General features: G+C 47.4%; 6 protein-coding genes across 6 annotated transcripts; 3 read left to right on the forward strand and 3 right to left on the reverse strand.

Moving 5' to 3' along the window:
• Positions 1-1,271: 1,271 nt before the first annotated feature.
• Positions 1,272-2,683, reverse strand: png1 (peptide-N4-(N-acetyl-beta-glucosaminyl)asparagine amidase; the record flags this gene model as incomplete). Its single annotated transcript, XM_056919660.1, has 2 exons — positions 1,272-2,079; positions 2,154-2,683. 2 exons carry the CDS (start codon positions 2,681-2,683, stop codon positions 1,272-1,274), a joined length of 1,338 nt encoding a protein of 445 aa, XP_056782818.1.
• Positions 2,684-6,995: 4,312 nt separating this feature from the next.
• N7478_003447 (uncharacterized protein) lies at positions 6,996-7,642 on the forward strand (the record flags this gene model as incomplete). The annotated part of the gene is made up of 3 exons (XM_056919661.1): positions 6,996-7,036; positions 7,067-7,272; positions 7,419-7,642. 3 exons carry the CDS (start codon positions 6,996-6,998, stop codon positions 7,640-7,642), a joined length of 471 nt encoding a protein of 156 aa, XP_056782819.1.
• A 581-nt stretch (positions 7,643-8,223) lies between these two features.
• On the reverse strand, positions 8,224-10,074 carry N7478_003448 (Pyridoxal phosphate-dependent transferase major region subdomain 2; the record flags this gene model as incomplete). The annotated part of the gene is made up of 5 exons (XM_056919662.1): positions 8,224-8,755; positions 8,808-9,143; positions 9,194-9,805; positions 9,857-9,951; positions 10,006-10,074. 5 exons carry the CDS (start codon positions 10,072-10,074, stop codon positions 8,224-8,226), a joined length of 1,644 nt encoding a protein of 547 aa, XP_056782820.1.
• Positions 10,075-10,759: 685 nt separating this feature from the next.
• N7478_003449 (uncharacterized protein) lies at positions 10,760-10,948 on the forward strand (the record flags this gene model as incomplete). Its single annotated transcript, XM_056919663.1, has 1 exon — positions 10,760-10,948. The coding sequence occupies one exon, from the start codon at positions 10,760-10,762 to the stop codon at positions 10,946-10,948; it is 189 nt and encodes a 62-aa protein (XP_056782821.1).
• Positions 10,949-13,157: 2,209 nt separating this feature from the next.
• On the forward strand, positions 13,158-16,144 carry N7478_003450 (trehalose-6-phosphate synthase; the record flags this gene model as incomplete). Its single annotated transcript, XM_056919664.1, has 3 exons — positions 13,158-13,180; positions 13,238-14,591; positions 14,657-16,144. 3 exons carry the CDS (start codon positions 13,158-13,160, stop codon positions 16,142-16,144), a joined length of 2,865 nt encoding a protein of 954 aa, XP_056782822.1.
• Positions 16,145-17,270: 1,126 nt separating this feature from the next.
• On the reverse strand, positions 17,271-19,767 carry N7478_003451 (uncharacterized protein; the record flags this gene model as incomplete). The annotated part of the gene is made up of 6 exons (XM_056919665.1): positions 17,271-17,928; positions 17,981-19,067; positions 19,131-19,367; positions 19,418-19,520; positions 19,592-19,607; positions 19,664-19,767. The coding sequence occupies 6 exons, from the start codon at positions 19,765-19,767 to the stop codon at positions 17,271-17,273; spliced, it is 2,205 nt and encodes a 734-aa protein (XP_056782823.1).
• Between the last annotated feature and the right edge of the window lie 38 nt (positions 19,768-19,805).

A 19,805-nucleotide genomic window follows, 5' to 3' on the forward strand; every position in this document is an offset into this window, starting at 1 on the left:
TTTTGTTTTGTGTAGTGGGATGGATACATTTGCTTAGAAAGGCTGAGGGCCCGGGATGGATTGTACAGTAGAGCTTCAGGGTCTAGGTGCCTGATTCTGCAATGTAGGCTCGGTGTTGTCGCCAGCCGGCTCCACTTGATGAGCCCATCGGGTCCACCGGCAGGGTGTGGCAGACGCTAAGGGTCTCATCGCGGGGGAGCACTGCACATCCTAATCAAACGGGTATTTTTGAGTAATTTACATATTGTGTTTTAGCGCTGGGGTCGGAGGTTTGTTTGTTTCCGGGTTAGGGATGGGTACGAGGATTTCCGTATACGAGAGGCTAGGGAGGGAGTGGAGATTAAGTTTGTTACTGCTACTGTCTACATAGTGAAAAGAAAATTGTATCCAAAAGCGATTACTATGTGGTATTGAAAAGTGTTGAAGTGAAGGTAAATATAGAAATGCAAAATGGGAAGAAATTCCCAAAGGCTTAGAGAGATGATACTCTCGGACAAATAATGGTAAGGAAAAGAGGATATTGGGTGAAACCGTGTCTCTCGTACAAACGTGTGCCACGAAGGCAGGATATCCCAAATTAAAAGGAAAGATGAAATCGTCACCACTGGCGCCGTGCAAAACCATGCCCAACCCGAATGCCACGATGCAAAACAAAAATGAAATAAAAAAGATATAAGGAAAGAGGGATTAAACCCATAGATAGAGAAAGGCTTATTAAAAGGCGACAAATCAGAGAAAACTCCGAGCCATAATATCCGAAGATTTTGTAGAGATAATGAGATGAAAGTTGATCGAAAGTTGATCGCGAGAGAAAGACGTAAGTCGGTCGTAGGGAAAGGGTATGTTGTGATCATGTACGATCGGCGTGAGCAAGGTACTCAGAGCCGCCAGTCATTGCTTGGGTGCGGAGTGAGCAAAGCTCGCGGGTTCCAATCAAGGGACAGCGGTCGCGCTCTAGTATCTAACCAGAGAGAGGGGTAACCATCCAAGCCACTAGTCGAGAGATTGCTGCGATGTGGGTAGATTATAAGGTTGGTGACCCCGGTGCGATGCGCCCTCCAGTCGGAGATGAGGTGAAAGGGGTGTGAGTCCGTTCGATAATAGTCGAAGGCGCCCGGCCGGACCTCTCGTGCAGTTAAGCAGAGAAGCTATCGGCGAATCGGGTCGCTCAGGTAGTCGACACATTAAGGGAGTTCAAGGAGAATATCTTCAAAAACCCAAGGAGAGAAAGAAAAGAGAAGTCCATCAGACAATTCAAAGGGGCCGAGCTTTTACCGTCCGCCACCCGACCGATCGGGTCCAGCGTTTCCATGGCCTCTTGCCGCAAGCCACTCAGTATTGGCCTCCTGTCGTGCATCGGCATGCTTCTGCTCATGGGCGCGGGCAGTCATGCTGCGTGGAAGGAGGTTGTTGATTTCAGCTGCAAGAGCGGAGGCAGTGTAGGCTCTGAGCTCGCGCTCCTCGCGTTCATCCTCCTTGATCAGTCGAGCACGGTCGGTCTTGGACATATTCTCTCGGCGCTTTCGTCGGATCTCGTGGATGGTCCATAAGAGAACTTCCTCGGGGGCGCGAGTGCGTGGGCTGCCGTTTTTGGAGAAGTTGCGGACGTAGCGACGGGTCACATCGGTCGCACCATCGATGGAGAAGGCAACACAGTAAGAGATCTTCTTGCCCCATCCTTCAGCGTAAATACGGGGGTTGTCCCAAGCTCCTTCGCAAGCATCCACATGCACCCATCGTCGTTGATGCTCGGAGTATACTTCAGTCCAGACGTGGTCCTCTGAGTTCCACACCCAACGGACTCTAGCCCCGACCGCGCGACAGAGCATACTAAAACAGTTGGCCCATTCACCAACCCGACCGCGGCGGGTCTGCAGCAATTGCCAAACATCCGAGTATCGTGGGAATCGTTCGTATGTACCACAGCTGACCTCGGAACAGCGGTAAAGTTCCACTCGGGCGGCTCCCCGGGCGGTTTCGTCTGGGCTAGGAGGGGTCATTCCCTGTGCGATCGAGGGCATGTGACATCGCGAGCATGGTGGGTTATAGACGAATTGGAAGAAAGAAGACTTGAACCATCTGCGAATCAAGGGATGTTAGTGGCAAAGATAAAGGTGGGTCGATAGGGGTGGTCTAGAGTTCCAAAGACGAACCTCAACAATGCTCGAATCACACAATCCTGGTAGCCCCATTCCGGCTTTCCACCGACACTGGCAGCCTTGGCCTGCATAATCTGGCTCTCGTCCTCGGCCTCGGAGTAAAGTCGATCGAGCGGGATGATTGTCAGAGCCTCGTCAAGAAGACCGGGGTTTTCGTATTTGGTAGGTGTAACCGATAATCCATTGAGCAAATTAAAGAATTTTGTAGAAGGCGCATCCTGGGGTGGTGATGGCATAATGGGGAGGCCACGGAGAGCGGGTGACTTTGGGGTCGATTGTGGTTGAGAAGACGGGCGCGGAGAAGCGCCGAAGGGAGGAGGCGGCGGTGGTGCTCGAGAAGGTGGCGGAATACTAGGACAAGCAATGGGAGCTGGAGACTGGGATCCGGAACGTGAATCTTGAAGCTGATTAAATCGTTTAGTGCGCATTAACTGTTCGAAATCCCGGCTTAGTGTCGAAGCATCGTAGTTATTTGAAGCAGGCTGAGATGTCGTCCGCTGCTGGTTGTGTCTGCCGTCCGCCATGGTGAGTATCTAGTATGGTCGAAAGTCACCGGCGGCAGAGTCGGCGAGGAAGCTGTTACTCCAGGGTGAGACGGAGGAGACAGAAGGACCCTAGAGGAGGGCGTGGTCGTTTCTTTTTTAGTTTCGAAAGATATGGGACAAGAGAGAGTATATGTTTAGGTAAAAAGGGAGAGAAGAGAGAGAGAGAGAGAGAATCCAGTCGTAGTGTCCGGGGTGGAGAGTGAGAAAGGGCTTACGAACCAGATACCGCGGTATTACAGGCGTCGTCAGCGTCTCGCCCCAATCATGGGCCCCGCGTCCCAAGCCGCGCGTGCGTAACGGGAAAAAAGCCAAGAAAAGGACCCTTTTTCTCTGTAATTTCATGTATTTTCCCTTGCACACGTACTCTCGCTGGACTTGGCAGTTTGCAACGCACGGGGTTTTCCTCATGACCTCTAGGGCTCTTCCTCTTACGCACTCGATAATTTATTTCCCTTCATCTTTTACTCATGTATGACTATGAATACAATCTTGGATAAACATTTTTTATTATTTTACAATCCTTTGAACATTTATTTGCTTCCCTCTTTCATTTCATTTAATCCAACTTCTACTATATCTATTATCCCAACCCCTCTTTAAGACCGATATCCAATACACATACTGTATGCATGAACTCTACAAAGAGATAACGTCAACATGAGAGCATAAGAGTATGAGGTGGCTTGGGTGAAGATCTCGAACGATCGTCCCGTGTCTCGACTTGTTCAGGTCCCTTCAAGCAGTGGACTACGCGTTCAAAGCCTCTCCAATTTCTTTTTCTCGCTAGATGGGGCAGCGCCAGTACTGGTGGCGGAGACGCGCAAGCGTCCGTCTTGGCATTTAATACGATCGGGCTAGAGCCTCGTTCGGTCTCCACCGCACTAAGCCAAAAATGAAGGCCATCATCCTAAGGTTCATGACATACTGGACTCCATGTCTTTTTTCACAGTCCTAATGCTGACAACGTCGTGCACTGAGTGGACTTGGGTGGACCCTGCGACTTAAGGGGGCTTGGCATCGTCGTACTCCAGAATACTCCTGGGCTGGTATGGCCCAATGTTCCTGTCGATCGGGGATGCAACGCTCTGTTCTTCGACCATTTATGCAGTAGGCTGGTAAAAATAAAAAAAAAATAAAAAAAATTGTTTCGTTCCATAGGGCTTCTTAGATCATCATGAAGCATGTTGCGGTTTGAGATCTCTGGGAATTCCGATCGACTATACTTTTTTTATCTTGTGTTTGATACATTGTTTGCCTGCAGGCAACTCAGTTTCCACCTTTCCTTAACTTGTAATCCACTGGTAAATTTAGTCTCCAATCATTGAACCGGGAAATTGTCCGATCACTGGACCCTGAGCTCGTCGCAAGCCTGCGCTTCGTTCCGACAATCCATATCCACCGACACGTCTACAATGGTTGGAGTAAGGTTGACTTTTTTCCTTTTTTTTTTCTCTCCTTCTCGCATCATTGTACAGTACTGTAGGCACTGTCGACTCCAATTCTACATGCTATTCGCAATAGATAAACCCGCACTCAAATTCGGGGTTTTAATCTATTCCCCCTATCTCCGACATCAATGGTCTGCTTTGATGTTAACTAGCCCCTATGAAAGAATCTACGTGTCTATACATAGAAATATTTGAAAATAAAAAATAAAAATAAAAAACAACCACTCCGTATAACCATGTGTACTCCGTACAAGCTCCATTATAATCCTATCACCGCTCTTCGCCCCACGCCCCTAATACTGAGCTCCTTCTTTCTGACTCAAGCGGTAATCCACTGGTGTTTCAGCTGTTTCATGCTTAACCCTAGCCCCCATAGCCTCATCAACATAGCCCAGCTTGGCTTCAACCCGTTCAAAAATCGTAGTATTTAGAGTACGCATGATCCAGGTTCCATTTCAATGAATCTTTTTCTCCCCTTATACAGCCCCGTAAAACTGGAGAACCCGTTGAATCACACATCCTAGTCGGGATGGCGTCAGGCCCGACCGAGCTGACGCAAAGCATTCGGTTCTGCCCAACATAAACTCGCACAGAATACAATATTGTATCCTCCTGAATACTACATTAATTTAGGTGACGATAGCCATAGACAAAGTCCACGTAGTCCTCTCTGGGCAAAGCTTGGAACCCATTGGCAATTCAACAGGAAGCAAGGAATACCAACCACTTTGTCTCCTTGGTCCTTGGTATTGACGCTGTGAGGGGCCGTATATGGGGAAAGCTATGCGAAGCCTTCTTGGCGGGAAAAGTCAAATCCGTAAGGACTTTGTTGCCGACGAGCCAATTCCTAGTCCTCCTCCCCACGCCAAGATCCCGTCTCTGCATAGAAAAAAACGCCTGGACCAGATTCAATGTAACTAGGTTCACTGCTTTTTTCTAAGAATGTGACGTACAACCCGGCCTCTATCTTTAATATGTTTCCCATTTGTCTAAATGTAAACGCCTTCAACCAAAATACCCAAGATAATGTGCGCTTGGCATGGCTTTCCGTGACTAATTCGGTATCAACCCAAACCTTTAAAACGAGGTGTCTATACCGTTGATCGCATAGTATGGGGACTCCTTGAGCTTGGCACCTCCATCTTTGATCTTCATATCATCAGCCAAGGACAAAAGACACGCAACGCAGCGGAGGTTCACGAAGAAAAGTTCCCGTCAGGACTTGTGATCAACAAGAGATCATCGTCGCTGTTAACACGTATCCCGAGGTCGTCGTCGTCAAGTTCCCAACTCTACGGAGTATGATGCTATCCAACCGGGAAACTAGTGCACTGACCATGCAGAATTTTACTTGTCTTCTATCCAATTCAAGAGAGATAGGAATAAAAAAAGAAAAAAAGTATATAAAAAAAGAAAAAACTGGGCGAGTCATGCGATCCACACTATTGTTCGCGCTACCGCGCATCCGCGTCACCATCGGCTTGACCCGTCACTTACGTGCACCGCCATTATGACAGAGCTTTTTATCCGGCGAAACGAATGGGTCATTTCCAAAGCCTTATTGTCGCTTACCATTCTAGGAATGGTATTTTTCCTATTCCACGCGTTGGTGAGTTAGCGCGCTGATGTACGTCGCTGAAACTTCGATGGATTTATCACAGCGGGTCTATACAGCCCTGTCGATGCTGGGGCCAGTGGATAACTGACTGCTGGCCATTGGCTCGGTGCTTAGTACGGAGTACTCCGTACACAATGCTCTGATAGCTAGGTATTAGCCGACCGTGCTTCCGTCATTGGTGGATGCCGTATCTTACCAATGGTGTAAAGACTCGAAAATAAAAGAACTTTCTGTATGATTAACTAGAAGTATCGAAGATGAGAAAAGAGAAAGAAGGGAGGAAGGCTCCCACGCGTATAGAAGAACGGACGGGTTGTGGATCATGTGTTCCTGTTATATGACCCCGCAACCTTGCTCAATCAACTCGACATCTACCGGTTCATTACAGCATCCTATCTTTCTATCGAAAACAATTGCTTAAGAATTTTACGTTCTTCAAAGAACAAGCGGGAGAGATTTTTCAGCTATTAGTATTTATTTTTGAGGATAGTAAGTACATAAACAACTTAGAAAATATACTATGAGACTACATAGTCTAGAATATAAAGATTTTGATGTGCAATATTGACTTTAAAAGTTTCCTAGAGCGGAACTTATCGATAGAATAAAATGTCTTTCGTTCAATGTAGGATCAAAGGTGAGTTCATATAAGAATATAATGCAATCCCTACACCGTAGGATCTAGTAGAGGTTGTAAAAAGGGATATATAGGGGACATTCTTTGGTTCGCAAGCTGGTGAATGACTGCGGCGAAAATCGTTATAGGAAAGTAATAGGGACTCTTATATACTCTAATATAGATAGGCGACGAATTCACATCGCAGATAATGCATTCTACTATAACGCTCGACAAGATCTTCATCTGCTCTCTTCTGATAAATTCCATACTATTTCCAAGAGGAAGCCAGCCACTGGGCCCGCTTACTGGTTTTCATATATCGATGGTCCGAAAAGTATAAAATAAAAAGATTTTTTCGGTATTGTCTACATTCTATGAATCTAGTGAGGATTGATTTTATTGGCTTATCAGTTTGCTGTGGGAGCGGGTCTCTGCAGTGGCTTCTATTGGATGAAAGTACAGCATCATCCTGCGGAGCCAGCAGTGACCTAGTCTGGTGGAGTAGGCTCCCCTATATAGCACCATGGAAGTCCGTTTCTCTCATTTCCTACATTCGAATAGAAGATATTTCAGCATCAGAGCATATTATTCGATCCCAGCTTCAAAATGCCGCTCGAGTATCATAGACAAGCCTTTCGTGTTATAAGGTTAATTTCGTATCACTAACGATTACGAAGAATCTTACAATCAGGTGTCATCCATGTCCTCGTTAGGAAATCGAGAAGACGGTTCTCGATTCATAGAGCTTTAGAAAGCCCCTTCCCGGACAGTGCCCTTCAGCCGTCTATACTTCAAAATATTAATAAAGTTATCTTTGCTCGTTGCTGTAAATTCGTATACTCTGGCGATTACCTTATCTCACCCTCTACGAACCCGTCGGGAAGTCATGCTATACAGTCTCATTCTAAAGAGATACTCTCTCAGCATGATTTGAGACGATAGGATCCTTCTAATCTAATTCGAAACACCTTCCATCCAACTATACTTCCTCATATATATATATACACCTGGTGGAACACCTTGACCAAGCTCTACGATCGGAAGTCGCAGAAGTCCCGATTATTGATCATCAGCATAGCTGTACGAATGTGATTTTGAGCCACGCCGAGATTCATAATTTCGCCTATAAAACAGGTTGGACCTCACTATGTGCCTTGTCGTTATATCGGCTGATTCAATGTCTCGATAATTTTAAACTATTCCACGAACGAAAAGGGGAAATTGTGGAACTTCTGCGAGTTTGCTTCGAGTAAAGTGAGCTTTCAAGGGACCTGCAAAAGGTGCTGCAAGACTACGTAGTTTGAAATGTGGAGAATCTTATGCAAGAAAATGAGTTCTCAAAACTATTGGAAAGAGTTCCTTGTTTAGAAAAGGCAGTCTTTCGTTAGAGGTGGAAATAATATTGACCACTTCCAAAGTTTCCTGGTTTCGTCCTCTGGGAAAACGGTTCAGAGGGTCTTGATTAGCTATGTACCGCTTTTTGCTCCCTGAGTAGACCTAAGCACGCCCCTGAGCGGTCTGGTCTGCTCACGGAGCAGAACCTGGGCGTCGGGATCAGTAAGTTGCGGCCTCACGTTGCAGGGTCCGTAACACATTTATCTTTTCTAAATGCAAAGTGGCTGTGAGTATTTATGTGTCAGCAATTCCTTTACCTTCACAAAGTAAAGTATCTGCTCTCCACATTCTGTAGACTCAATCTAGAATAGCTAGCGTGTCTCACCACGTTGTTCAGAAATACACTAAACCCAGAAGAACATAAATGGAAAGATCAAAATAAAAAGTGAACAAGTCCATTTTTTCAGCTGTAACCGCGTACTAATGGTCTTACGCCCTCTTAGTCTCGTATTTCGGCTTCCTTAATGGCTTGGAAGAGCGTTTGTAAAAGGATATCCACGTCCTCCATTCCTATACTGATTCTCACCAGATGGCTTGGAACGCCGAGCTCTTCTTGACGAGGCTGTTTGTCTTTTGTTGCCAATTGAGCGTAGGCAATCAAAATACTAAAGGTCATCCCAAAACTGGGACCTTTGAATATATTCACTCCGTCATAGAACCGAATGGCTGTATCATTGTCTCGGAAGACAATGCTCAGCAAATGACCATAGCCACCATCGCGGCGTCGAATACGGTCATAATGATTTTTTGTGATTAAAGACGGGTAGTACACTCTTTCCACAGCAGGATGTGAGGCCAGTTTAGCTGCGACTATTTCAGCGTTGCTATTCGTAGCCTGCAGACGGTGTAGAAAGTCCTGGGAGTTACTGTAGAGAACAGCAACGTCACCAGGGAAGAACGTTTCTTCATAGGAGACCGTCAACTGGTAATGCAGTCTATCATGGTGGGGTGACTGTGGATTGACAACAACACTGCAGACAAAGTCAGCTTGTTATCCACCATAATGAAACAACTGTAACTTACCTGCCCCCCATCACATCGCAGTATCCACTGTACATTTTTGTCAAGCTAGTCATAAGGACATCCACGTAAGGCAGGACATCCACATTTGCAAATGTGCCCACGGTATCGTCAACAAGAACAAGGAAATGGTATTCATCTGCTAGGCGGCGAAGGCGTGGCATATCGGGCGTGACAAGCATCGGGTTTGAGGGTACGTCGATCCAAAGAGCGGTGATCTGCTCCCCGGCTTTCAGCGAGGCTTCAAGGTGATTGACATCTTCGTCTCCACCATCTTTGTAGATAGTAATATCTGGCCAGCGATGCTCCAAAACCTTGATAGTTTCCTTGTACAGCAACCTATTGCTTTTGTTAGAGAGGCAACTTCCCCGTCCCAGCGTGACACGTACCCAAAAGCGACAACGCCTGAGTTGATTCCCAGACTACTCACGGTCCGCCCAACTGCATTAATGGCGGACATTCCTGAGGGATAGAGAAATACGTCTGTCGGAGAGACTGGGACTTGGCCGTGTTTCTCTGACAGGAGGAGCACTGCAATATCCTGCTTGATACAGTCCCGCTCTAAAATTCCAGAGGTCTGTAACTTTGGAATCTCCTCGCCCTTGACAGTCAGTTTTTTGACTGGAGAAGTGCAAAATGCGGCGTTCGATGAATTAGACTGCAAATAGTCAAGCCATCCGAGGCAGAATTCGGCATGCCGAGTTGAAATACCGTCTCCAGAGTCGGTCCAATAAGTGAGAGCTGTTCTAAAATGCTCAACAGGATAAACTATAGTATAGAATTCCAACCACGAAGCTTCAAGGGAACTCTTCTCGGGGTGGGAAAATTGCACCGATGTTACCGTGCCATCCAGGGTGCCCGCTTCTTGTAAAGCCTTCAAGCAGCGAACGGCGCTAGGCAGCGAGGGAAGAACCAGACATGCCACTCCCTCAAATGCAGCAAGGCCAAGGCGTTTTGAAATAGCTTCACTTAATCCCCGGATCTCTGAATTGATGTAAAACCTGGTATTTGTTAGGAATGCTGCTGAAGTCAAGGCACTGCTGCAGTCTCACCGTGGGTATCCAGCTTTAAGTCGTGAGATGAGCCAATCTTCACCAGCACCCAGTGCACCAACAGATTCCCACGTTGGCAAAGAAGAACTGACTACCTATAATTATATCAATGAGAGCCTTCTTGATTCAGATGTCAAAAATTAACTCACATGTTGTCTGTCTGGTGGAATCGGTTCACCAACCTGCAGAGATTGCGGCAGAGAAGGTGTGGCATTCATAGTTAAGTGCGAAAGACAATGACAAAGGTTACGTTGTATTGATGTGGAAACAGCAGTTTGAATGAAGACGAAAGACTTGTCAATAACCAGGGTGGGTTGATATTCAATTTAAGTGGGCAATGCGACAAGCTACGTCTCCAGTTCGCGATCAAGATCCACCAGGAGCTAGAATAACACAATTGGTAATTCGGGATCGCCCATGCACCTATTATGGATGCTAAATCAATAATTTTACAATTTGGGGTTGTAAATCACACGTATTTGTCCCCTTGAGAGTATTTGGGGCGAATTTGGATTAAACCAAAGGCGACGCATCGATTCAAGGATGTTTCACAGCATCTAAAACATGCATATGAAGTGTACTAGCGCGATATGAATATCGAATTCGGAATAAAGGAACAACATTCCCTAGCTGAGTCTCGTATTCATGCACCCCAGGAAAAGCAACGTTCTGCCGTCTTCAGCCAGGCAGGTTTCACCGTAAATGATCGTCCGAAGGGGATGGATGCTGTTCGGAATTCGCCTATGTCTCATCATAAGAAATTATATCGTCATAATATCTGTCAAAATTATTTTCACCGATTTGGATAGCGAAGGATACATACATAGAGTCACATAAAACGTGAAGGCCCAATGGCAAGTTCCATGTACACCCAAGTTACTGTTTCTTTGCCTCTCCTCAAGCATGTTCGATTCAACCAACTTTCTCATTTCCATTGTCGGTCTCACAGCCGTCGGGAAAACCAAGCTGAGCGTTTCTATCGCCAAGTCCCTCAACAGTGAAGTGATATCGGAAGATAGCCTTCAGTGCTACAAGCCCGGGAGCATTGTGACTGCCAAAGAGCGGGCCACATCATATGGTGGACTATCTTGAAGCCGACGAAGAACCGCATGATTTCACAAAGGGAGCTATCAAGATCATCAGAAGCCTGCACAGCCATGGCAAAGTGCCAGTACTAGCAGGAGGGTCCACGTCCTTCACAATTCCACTATTGGACGCCATTGTGGCAGGTGGGACCAAAATTTTTGTGGTCTTCTTGAGATCGCCCGCGCCAATCCACGAAAAGCGAATCAGCAGTCGAATCGATGACATGATCGACCGTGGTTTGCTAACCGAGCTTGAAGAGATGCGTTCGCTGGAGGCCCAGCACCTCGGCAACACGTCTGACTGGACTCGCGGTTTTTGGAAGACAATTGGTTATTCCGAGTTTTACCCTTACCTCATAAGCCCGGAACACCCAACTATAGAAAATTTCCATGCTTATGCCGATCACTCTCCCGATTCGTTTATAAGCCAAAGATCCACAAATAGCAAGCGCGCCGATCCGAAATTTCATCTCTTACCCTTCAGTCTAGCGTACCCCACATCCATCAGGGATGTAGGACGGCACATCATTTGGCGCTCGTTGTTTTGATTTCTCTTACTTAACGCTTTCAGCTCCTCGTGCACCTACTTTTGCCCTTGCATAATGAACAGCGCATAGCTTGATGGGTCTAATGTAGTTGGTAAGGGGTTATTTTGCATGTCTGAGCCGCTGAGCTGACAATATGAGCAGTACCAAATAGTTCACGCATTATCATTTACTTGCATGTGCATCGATTAAGATGGTTGCAATCCGGTAGGTTTGACAGGGAATTTTGACGTCACATTCCCTCTTTGGCCGGCAAGGGACTTCAGGGTGCCCTGCTATTCTTTGAAATTGTGTCGTCAGCTCGAACTAGCTGGGGCCAATGGGTTTTGTAGTATAACTACATGGAGGAGACCCGGGACGGGTATGTTTGTATGGTTTGACCCACTCTCGGATACAGACCAATCAGATGATTGGTCTGGAGAGTGGGCATCCGCCTACATGTACGTAGCATAGCTCTCTCTCTCTCTCTATCTTCTTCTCTTCTTCCCTTCTTCAACGTTGTTATTCATTGTTTTTGCATCTTTTCTCTATACCGGTAGAGACGTGTCACGTAAGCACCCTATCACAGCTAAGACTGCACCGGCATAACAAACGAAATGAAACACCTTCCAAAGATTTCTTTTCTCTAAAAAAAAAGAACCTTGCAAGAATACCAATAGAGCCTGGGAGAGAGAGAAATATATTATTACAGGTTACCTTTTAAGTGCTTCTACATACCAATGAGATTAATTCCGAGTCCCTTCAAATGTTTCAAGGCTGCGATGCTAATGAGAATCTGAAAGAAGGGTAAATGGGTGCTACATATATGTAGTGACATATAGGTAGTAGATTGATTAGCGCTAAAAACTTGAAATGTTAGAGTATGCACCTACTAGTAGGTACTTCTATAGCGGGCACTACCTGGGGGTGCTTATGCGAAACAAACAACCAATCAATCATCTTTGCCACTCGGAAAAATTGTCTAGTGGACGGTACCGGCATTATGTCTATAAAGAGCAGGTGACGTGCTACTAGGAAGCCTGGATAATCAATGTAATGCAGAAAAGTTTATATGTTGTCCCGGTATATACCCGAGCATAAAGATCTATCCGGGACTGAGTAGGTATGAGGCATTTCCGAGAATACTTGTGCCTGAAAGCCCGACCAAGGGGATTCATGAGGCCATATGCAAGTCATGCCGAAGTGACAAGGGTCTAGAATATGTGCCCAGCTAAAACGGCTCTAGAGCGCACCGGTCAGGCATTCCGGGCTAGGTAGGATACTCACGGAGATATTATTATTACCCCTTGACCACTAGAAACCCGATCCAACCCGACCATCGTCAAAGCGACTCTACAATATCACATTCAGATTTCGGGATAGAATCGGACGACAGAAGTCCGGAAACTGCGTGCGACCGTTAGAGGGTATAACAGGGTGAGGTATATCCACCTTGTATGGTGTCGGGCAGCCAAAGCGGAGAGAAGTCTATAAAAGCCTCGTGCCGATATACAACACTCAGGCCCAGCCCTTACCCCAAACTGAACCTTGGAATCTCTCCTAACCCCTCAGCTGACATTGCGCAGCTCACTTTATTACTTCGTTCCATCTCGCTCTACCCTCCTATTTATATGCAGGATGTATCCTGTTTTATAATCGTCTTCATTTGTCAGTTGCGCTACCATTTCCGAGATGACGGTGTTTATCGCATCCCTGTAAGTCTCCGGCTTCCGCGGGGCCCCGCAATATCGAGACTAAATATCTCAATCTAGATTCCTTCCGTACACCATTGACTTTAAGTCGACGGGCTTGAAGAGTTCAAGTACTCGCCGTCGCAAGTCTTCTCCCAGCTACTCTGCCGTTGATGGGTCCGGGCCATTGCCCATCGTTGGACGACTGGCTGGTGTCCGCAAGACTCGGCAAAGGTCCTCAAGCTTTGAATTGACACCCGGAGCAACCACTGAGAATGAAAAGATTTTCAAAGCCTATGCTTCGCACTCCGCGGGCGAGATCCCGATTGCTGAGGAACCTAACGGTCCTGGCCCTAATGAACCACGTGCGGTACCCTGGGGTCAGAGTCGCAAGTTCAATCAGCCTCGTTCCAAGGCCACAACTCATCCTGAGCCATCTATTGTCAGTCGCCCGGGCTCACGACAAGGATCGAAAGAGTCGGCTTTTCTGACTGGCGGGATTAGTCTTCCTGCCGTACCAACAGAATTAGGCAGCCCTCGTGTACTCCTCTCGCCCGAGGATTGGGTTGTCAAGGCAGCAGAGCAAGGCCATGGCGGTCTTCAGAACGCGATTCTTGCCGCTGAAGAAGCAGGTATCCTTGAAAATAAGATGTGGGTGGGGACGCCAGGGATGCCCACCGACTCTTTGACAGATATGACTCGGAGCCTCATTGATGAGACTCTTAGGGACGAGTACGAGTCCTTGACTGTTTTTGTAGGCGACAGTGAGTTTGAAGGTCATTATGCACATTTCTGTCGCTCTGTGCTCTGGCCCGCGCTTCATTATCAGATGCAAGAGACCCCTCGTCATACCGACTATGATGACTACTCTTGGAAACAGTATTTGAAAGTGAATGAAGCCTTCGCCACTACCATTGCAAATCACTGGCGCCCGGGTGATACCATCTGGGCTCATGACTACCATCTTCTTGCCCTACCTGCTCTACTGAGGAAGAAACTGCCACGCGCCAGAATAGGATTCTTCCTACACTCGGCCTTCCCTTCATCGGAGGTCTTTCGTTGCTTGAATTCACGAGATGCATTACTGGATGGTCTCCTCGGCGCAGACTTGATCGGTTTCCAGACAGAAGAGTACTGCTATCACTTTATTCATTCATGCAGTCGGCTTCGAAGATTGCAAGTGTCCGTCGACGGTGTACAAGTCAACGATCGGTTTGTGCACGTTAAGAACTACCCGCTGGGGATCGACTATCAGTCTCTCAATGTGTTACGCCAATCTGTCGAAGTCAGAGATTGGATCTCGGATATTGGTGAAAGGTACAAGGGGAAACACTTGATCGTGGCTCGGGACCGTCTTGATGCGCCTGGTGGTATCAAGCAGAAGCTCTTAGCATATGAGCTCTTTCTGGAAAGTTATCCCAAATGGAGAGATAATGTAAGTGCTACCTCCATTCACAATATGGGAAGTCAAGGTGAAGTATCTGTTAAACATTGATACAGGTGGTTCTTGTTCAGGTCGCATCTTCGGCATCAGAGATTCCAGAGCTCGAAGCACAAGTCTCCAAAGTGGCAATGAGAATCAACTCCGTATACTCAAACCTGACACATTCTCCGTTGGTTCTCTTGAAACAAGACATCAGTTATTCTCAGTTGCTTGCACTTTTGAGTGTATCAGAGATATACATGGCCACGAATCTCCGTGAGGGAATGAATCTTACCAGCCACGACTTCATTCACTGTCAAGACGGCCAGCTCGTCTCCCAGAGACACGGATCCCTCATATTGAGCGAATTTACCGGCAGTGCCTCCATTTTTCACGGCCATGAGCTCATCGTAAACCCCTGGGATTACAAACAGTGCGCCGATGCTATGAATACCGCGCTCGAGATGTCTCCAGAACGAAAGCGGCACAATTGGGAGTTCCTCTTGAATCGCAAATCCCCATACACAGCAACTGCATGGTACACATTTTTACAAAATGCACTTACCGAAGCCCGTAGCATGCAACCGTCCCGCGAGACACACGCCGTCACTCCTCTCCGCCTCGACAAACTCCAGCACTCATATCACTCAGCTCACAAACGAGTCCTCTTCCTCGAAGACGGCGCCACTTTCACCCCGGACAAATCCTACCCCTCCACAGAAGCAACTGACCTTATCCAAGCTCTAGTCCTCGACCCAAAGAACACAGTCTATCTAACTAGCACCAACAGTCCAGATCAACTCGACCGAGCCACGAAATCCCTCCCATCCTGCATCGGTCTAATCGCCGAAAATGGCTGCTTCGTTAAACTCAGTACACGATTCAGGCTCTGTCACGCCTCAGCTCTATCAAATAATTCTGGATTGGAATCATGGGAATCCCTCGTCGACGTCGAAGGCACAAGTGACTGGCGCGCCGGAATTCGCAAGGTAATCGAATATTTCCAAGAACGCACAGAAGGAAGCACTATCGAAGAACGCCGCTGCACACTAACATTCGACTACAAACATGCACTTGATCATGAAATCGCTGCACAACAAGCCTCTGAGCTCGCCGATCAAATCAACGGCGCACGCGGCAGTGGAGCTATCCGTATCGTGCGGGATGCTGTTGCCGTCAGCGTTGAGCCTCTATACGCCTCTAAGGCTGCGGCGGCATCTACCTTGCTAGATAGACTGCCAGCCGAGGAGACTGCGGACTTCATCTTTGTGGCGGGTGGGGGGCGTGGAGACGAGAGCTTGTTTCGGTGGGCAAATTGGTTGAGGCGTGTGCCAGTTGGAAATGGGGTGCGTAACGGTAGTGCGAATGGGAATGGGAACGGGAATGAGAACGTTAAGGGAGGTATCTCTGGGGCTCGGACAGTAACCACTCTTGCGGCTGGTACGCATGCTACTGAAGCGAGTGCAGTATTACCGAGTGGAATGTCGTTGTTGGATGTGTTGAGGCTGTTGGCCTTTCCGCATGTTGTCGATGTGGCTTCGAGATGCAAAGATCTTGAAACGTAGATGGATGATTTGTAGTTGTGGTTCTGATATGTCTAGGTCTCCTTTTTTCGTTCTTTCCCCTTGTCTTATTCTGTTTCTATCTTTTGTTTCTCTCTGTTGACCTCCCACTTCCGCCAGTCCTTTCCTAGGGCATAATTCTATGCATGAGTCTTCTACTGTTGACAGATGCCTTATGTCTACAATACTATTCTCTCGATTTTATCAAGACCGGAGGATAATATAACTACCTATCTCTAGCTTAAGTTATACAGAATGAACCGGGATGGAGGGTGGTTGAAAGGATAAATTTTAATCAAATGTTGGTTACCTGAAACTGCTTCTTGTTCTCAAATTATTATTGAAAATTATCATTGATCTAAATGTGGTACAAGTCTGAAACGAAGGCGACATTGTAAACTCAGGAGACTGCTAAGCTCATAAGCTGTAAACTCCTTTGAAATCGACCAAGTGTCATTGGGACTGACTAGACAAGTCCTGGGGGGAGCAATCACCTCAACTAACCCCCCCCCGGCAAAGTCTTGAGAGTTACAAAATTCGAAAATGCACATATAATGCCGACAGATGGCGAGCCTGCGGGTCGGGGATGGAATGACAAATGTTCTTTAACAGCGTCTTTTGAAAGAATCGAGCAGTAGAGTTAACACCGACAATCAACAACCAAGATCAAAATCGGCCCCGAGGTAATAAAGCGGAACGCATGAGTAAAAACAGCCGGGAGATGAACAAACACATAGAACCTTGAAATCATTCCCTGCAAAGATGTGATGCGATGCACATAAATCTATTAAAACAGAGACAGTGTGCATGGGCAACAATTGTCGAGACAGGTCAACTCAACAATAGGCTTGGATCAAGTTTCATAAGACACGAAATATCCTTGGGAATCGATTGAAGAAAGTGGAATGTTAGAGAAATGCAGCGCAAATTAACAAAGACTTCAGTATACAAAGCAAGACGAAGGTTACTACTTATTACGGATAACATGAATCATCAAAGAGTCCATCCGTTCATAGGCAGCAAATGAAAGCCGATTTGCGAGCTTTTTGGTTTCGTATTGACTCTTGGCAAAGAATTGAGATAGGGATTAAGGACTTCAAAGAATTGAGACCGGTGTTCAGCCGCTAGCTCAAGTGTTTCCAGCATCGCCTGTTGATGATGATGGTGCTGGATCAGTGCCAACTGAAACAAGTGTCGGAGCGATTCGTCTTTTCTTCGGTGGCTGGGCCAGGGGCACCTCGGCACCCTTGCTCTCTTCCTTTTCAGACTCGCTAGCGGTTCGCGTATCTCGCTTGCCAAGTACACTGACCGTGCTTGTGTTTGCGCTATTGTTATTCTGAGCACCTGCTGGAAGAGGTGTTTGGGGTGGTGTGGTGAGTGGAAGTGTTATGGGCTGCGCAGAGTGTGCGGCCGTCACTAGAGGAACGGATCCCAATGTCGGCGTTGGGTTATTTACCACCGTACTATTATGCTGGGACGATGATTGTGTTGTAACCGAGCAGGCGGAATTGGATCGAGCAGGGCTAGCTGGGGGAGCCTGAGATGTCCCAGGCGTTGTGGAGCTCCCACTAGTGGCTAGTGTATGGTTGCTTTTGATGGGAGACGGAGCGTGGGTCGGAGTTGGCAAAGGTGTAACATTCGCCGAGGAAGTGCTAGAGGCGGCCGGGTTGGCAGCACCCACTGAAGTAGATCCCGTGTAAGGCTGGCCCAGTTCTCCTGGTGCAAATGAAAGGGTGGAGCAGAATCCATCAGAAGAGCTCATGATTAATGTTAATCCATCGTTGGACCTGGAAATGATTAATATCACATTTCAATACAAAACGTTGAGTAAAGACTTACCAGGTCAAGTCGGTGAAAGTTGCGAAATGCAAATTGCTCACAACGCACAAGGGGGTTTGCTGCTGTGTGTCATAGATCAAAACAGCATCCTGGGTGGCCACCGCATATACTATGCGGTAGGGAAGTGCGAAAACAGGGGCTGTTGATCCCTGGGCTGAATCGTTGCTGCTACTCTCGCCGGGCTTCTGCGAGGATTGAGATTTTCCAGCATCGCCACTCGTAGGTGCTGAGGAAGGTGAATCTTTCTGAGGGTGTGAAACAACTGGACCGGGCAATGGAGGAAACATAGACTCTTCGTTTGATGTATCAACAGTGAGATGTTTCGCAGGGAGTGTGCCTTGCTTGAGAGTGTAGAAAATGGGCGAGCATTTCACAGCAACCGAGGGCTTCTTGTGCCCCGGGAGGTGAGAAATTGGTGGCTTGTTGAATCCAGCTCGCGTATAAACATAAACGGTGTTGATTACTTCGTCCGTTGTTTTTGAAGCATCAGTAGGTGAGACGTGAGTAGTCTTATACTGACCAGCCGGTGTAAACAACAGGCTTCCATCAGGCGCAAATGTCAATCGTCGGAAAAATGAGGTGAAGGTCTCATTGGCATAAATGCTGGCATTCTTTACCCCGAGACCTCCGAGACCACCAAGACTTGGCGAAGACACCTCCAAGGGCTTCACGGCGGGCAGCGGCAAAGACGGAGCAGGAGATGCGGATCGTCGAATCGATGGTGATGAGCCGAAAGAGGAACGACGGCTATGAGAAACAGGAGGTGGGTCCATAGGCAAATTGGATGCCATTGGAGTACCCGGGGTAGATGGAGCAGGGGAAACAATCGCAATTGAACCACTTGTGCTATGTTGCGATCGACTGGTTTGTTCTGGGGCAGGGCTGCTGGAAGAGATGCGTTTGGCTGGCAAATCCATTTTCATTACCTTGCCGTGGGGAGTCAATGTGAACTGGCCATCCTTGGTTTTTAAGCTGTAAATGTGAACTGATCGATCAGAGGACTGAGTCGCAACAAATTCGTTAAGCGGGTCCCACGCGACACCTTGGACATAGTGAGAATGCTCTGCGATCTGTCGGACCATTTGACCTAGGAGTTCGATTGTTAGTTAAAGGTACGCCACCGCGCATGTATCTTCGACTGAGGACCAACCATTTTGGGCGTTGTAAATCCGGGCAATGTTGTCCATGCTTCCAGTCATGATAAATACACCATCGGGCGACCAGGCCAAGTCGTAGATCTCCGCGCCGGACGAACGGCACATATGCTTCACTCGCCATGTTTCCTTGTCATCTGAAGGGTCCTCGCCGAGACCAGGCTGCGTCTGAAGCTCTGATGGGACCCAGAGTAAAACATTACCGTCATCTCCGGCAGATGCTAGCATCTCACCTGAGCCAGGTCAGCTTATGGCCGAAGGGCGTGCGCCTTGGGAACCTTACCTTTTGGACAAAAACGAACAACATTGACTGCCTGGGTATGTTTCAAAAGTGTACTCAAATATGTCACTTTTCGTTCCTCCCCAGTGGATTCGACTCTCCATAGCTATTAGGGTGTGTCAGACAGGTGTTTCATTGAGGGTTAGGTAGCGGAGGGTGGAGGTTGCGGAGGCGTACTCGGACGTTATTATCGCTAAAAGATTCCTGTTAGTCGGGCCCTTGGGAGTAAAGATTCGAATGAAGACTTACTTTCCAGCAGTTGCTAAGCGACCTTTGCCATTGGGGTCAAAATTGACAGAGTAAATGGGGGCATTGTCGTTGTGCCATGAGATAAGTAAGGCGGAGGCCTTCATGATGGGCACTACAGCTTGTCAAACTGCTTGGAAGAACC

Source organism: Penicillium angulare (assembly GCF_028827245.1).
Source record: "Penicillium angulare strain IBT 27051 chromosome Unknown utg000003l_segment0_segment0, whole genome shotgun sequence".
Taxonomy (NCBI): domain Eukaryota; kingdom Fungi; phylum Ascomycota; class Eurotiomycetes; order Eurotiales; family Aspergillaceae; genus Penicillium; species Penicillium angulare.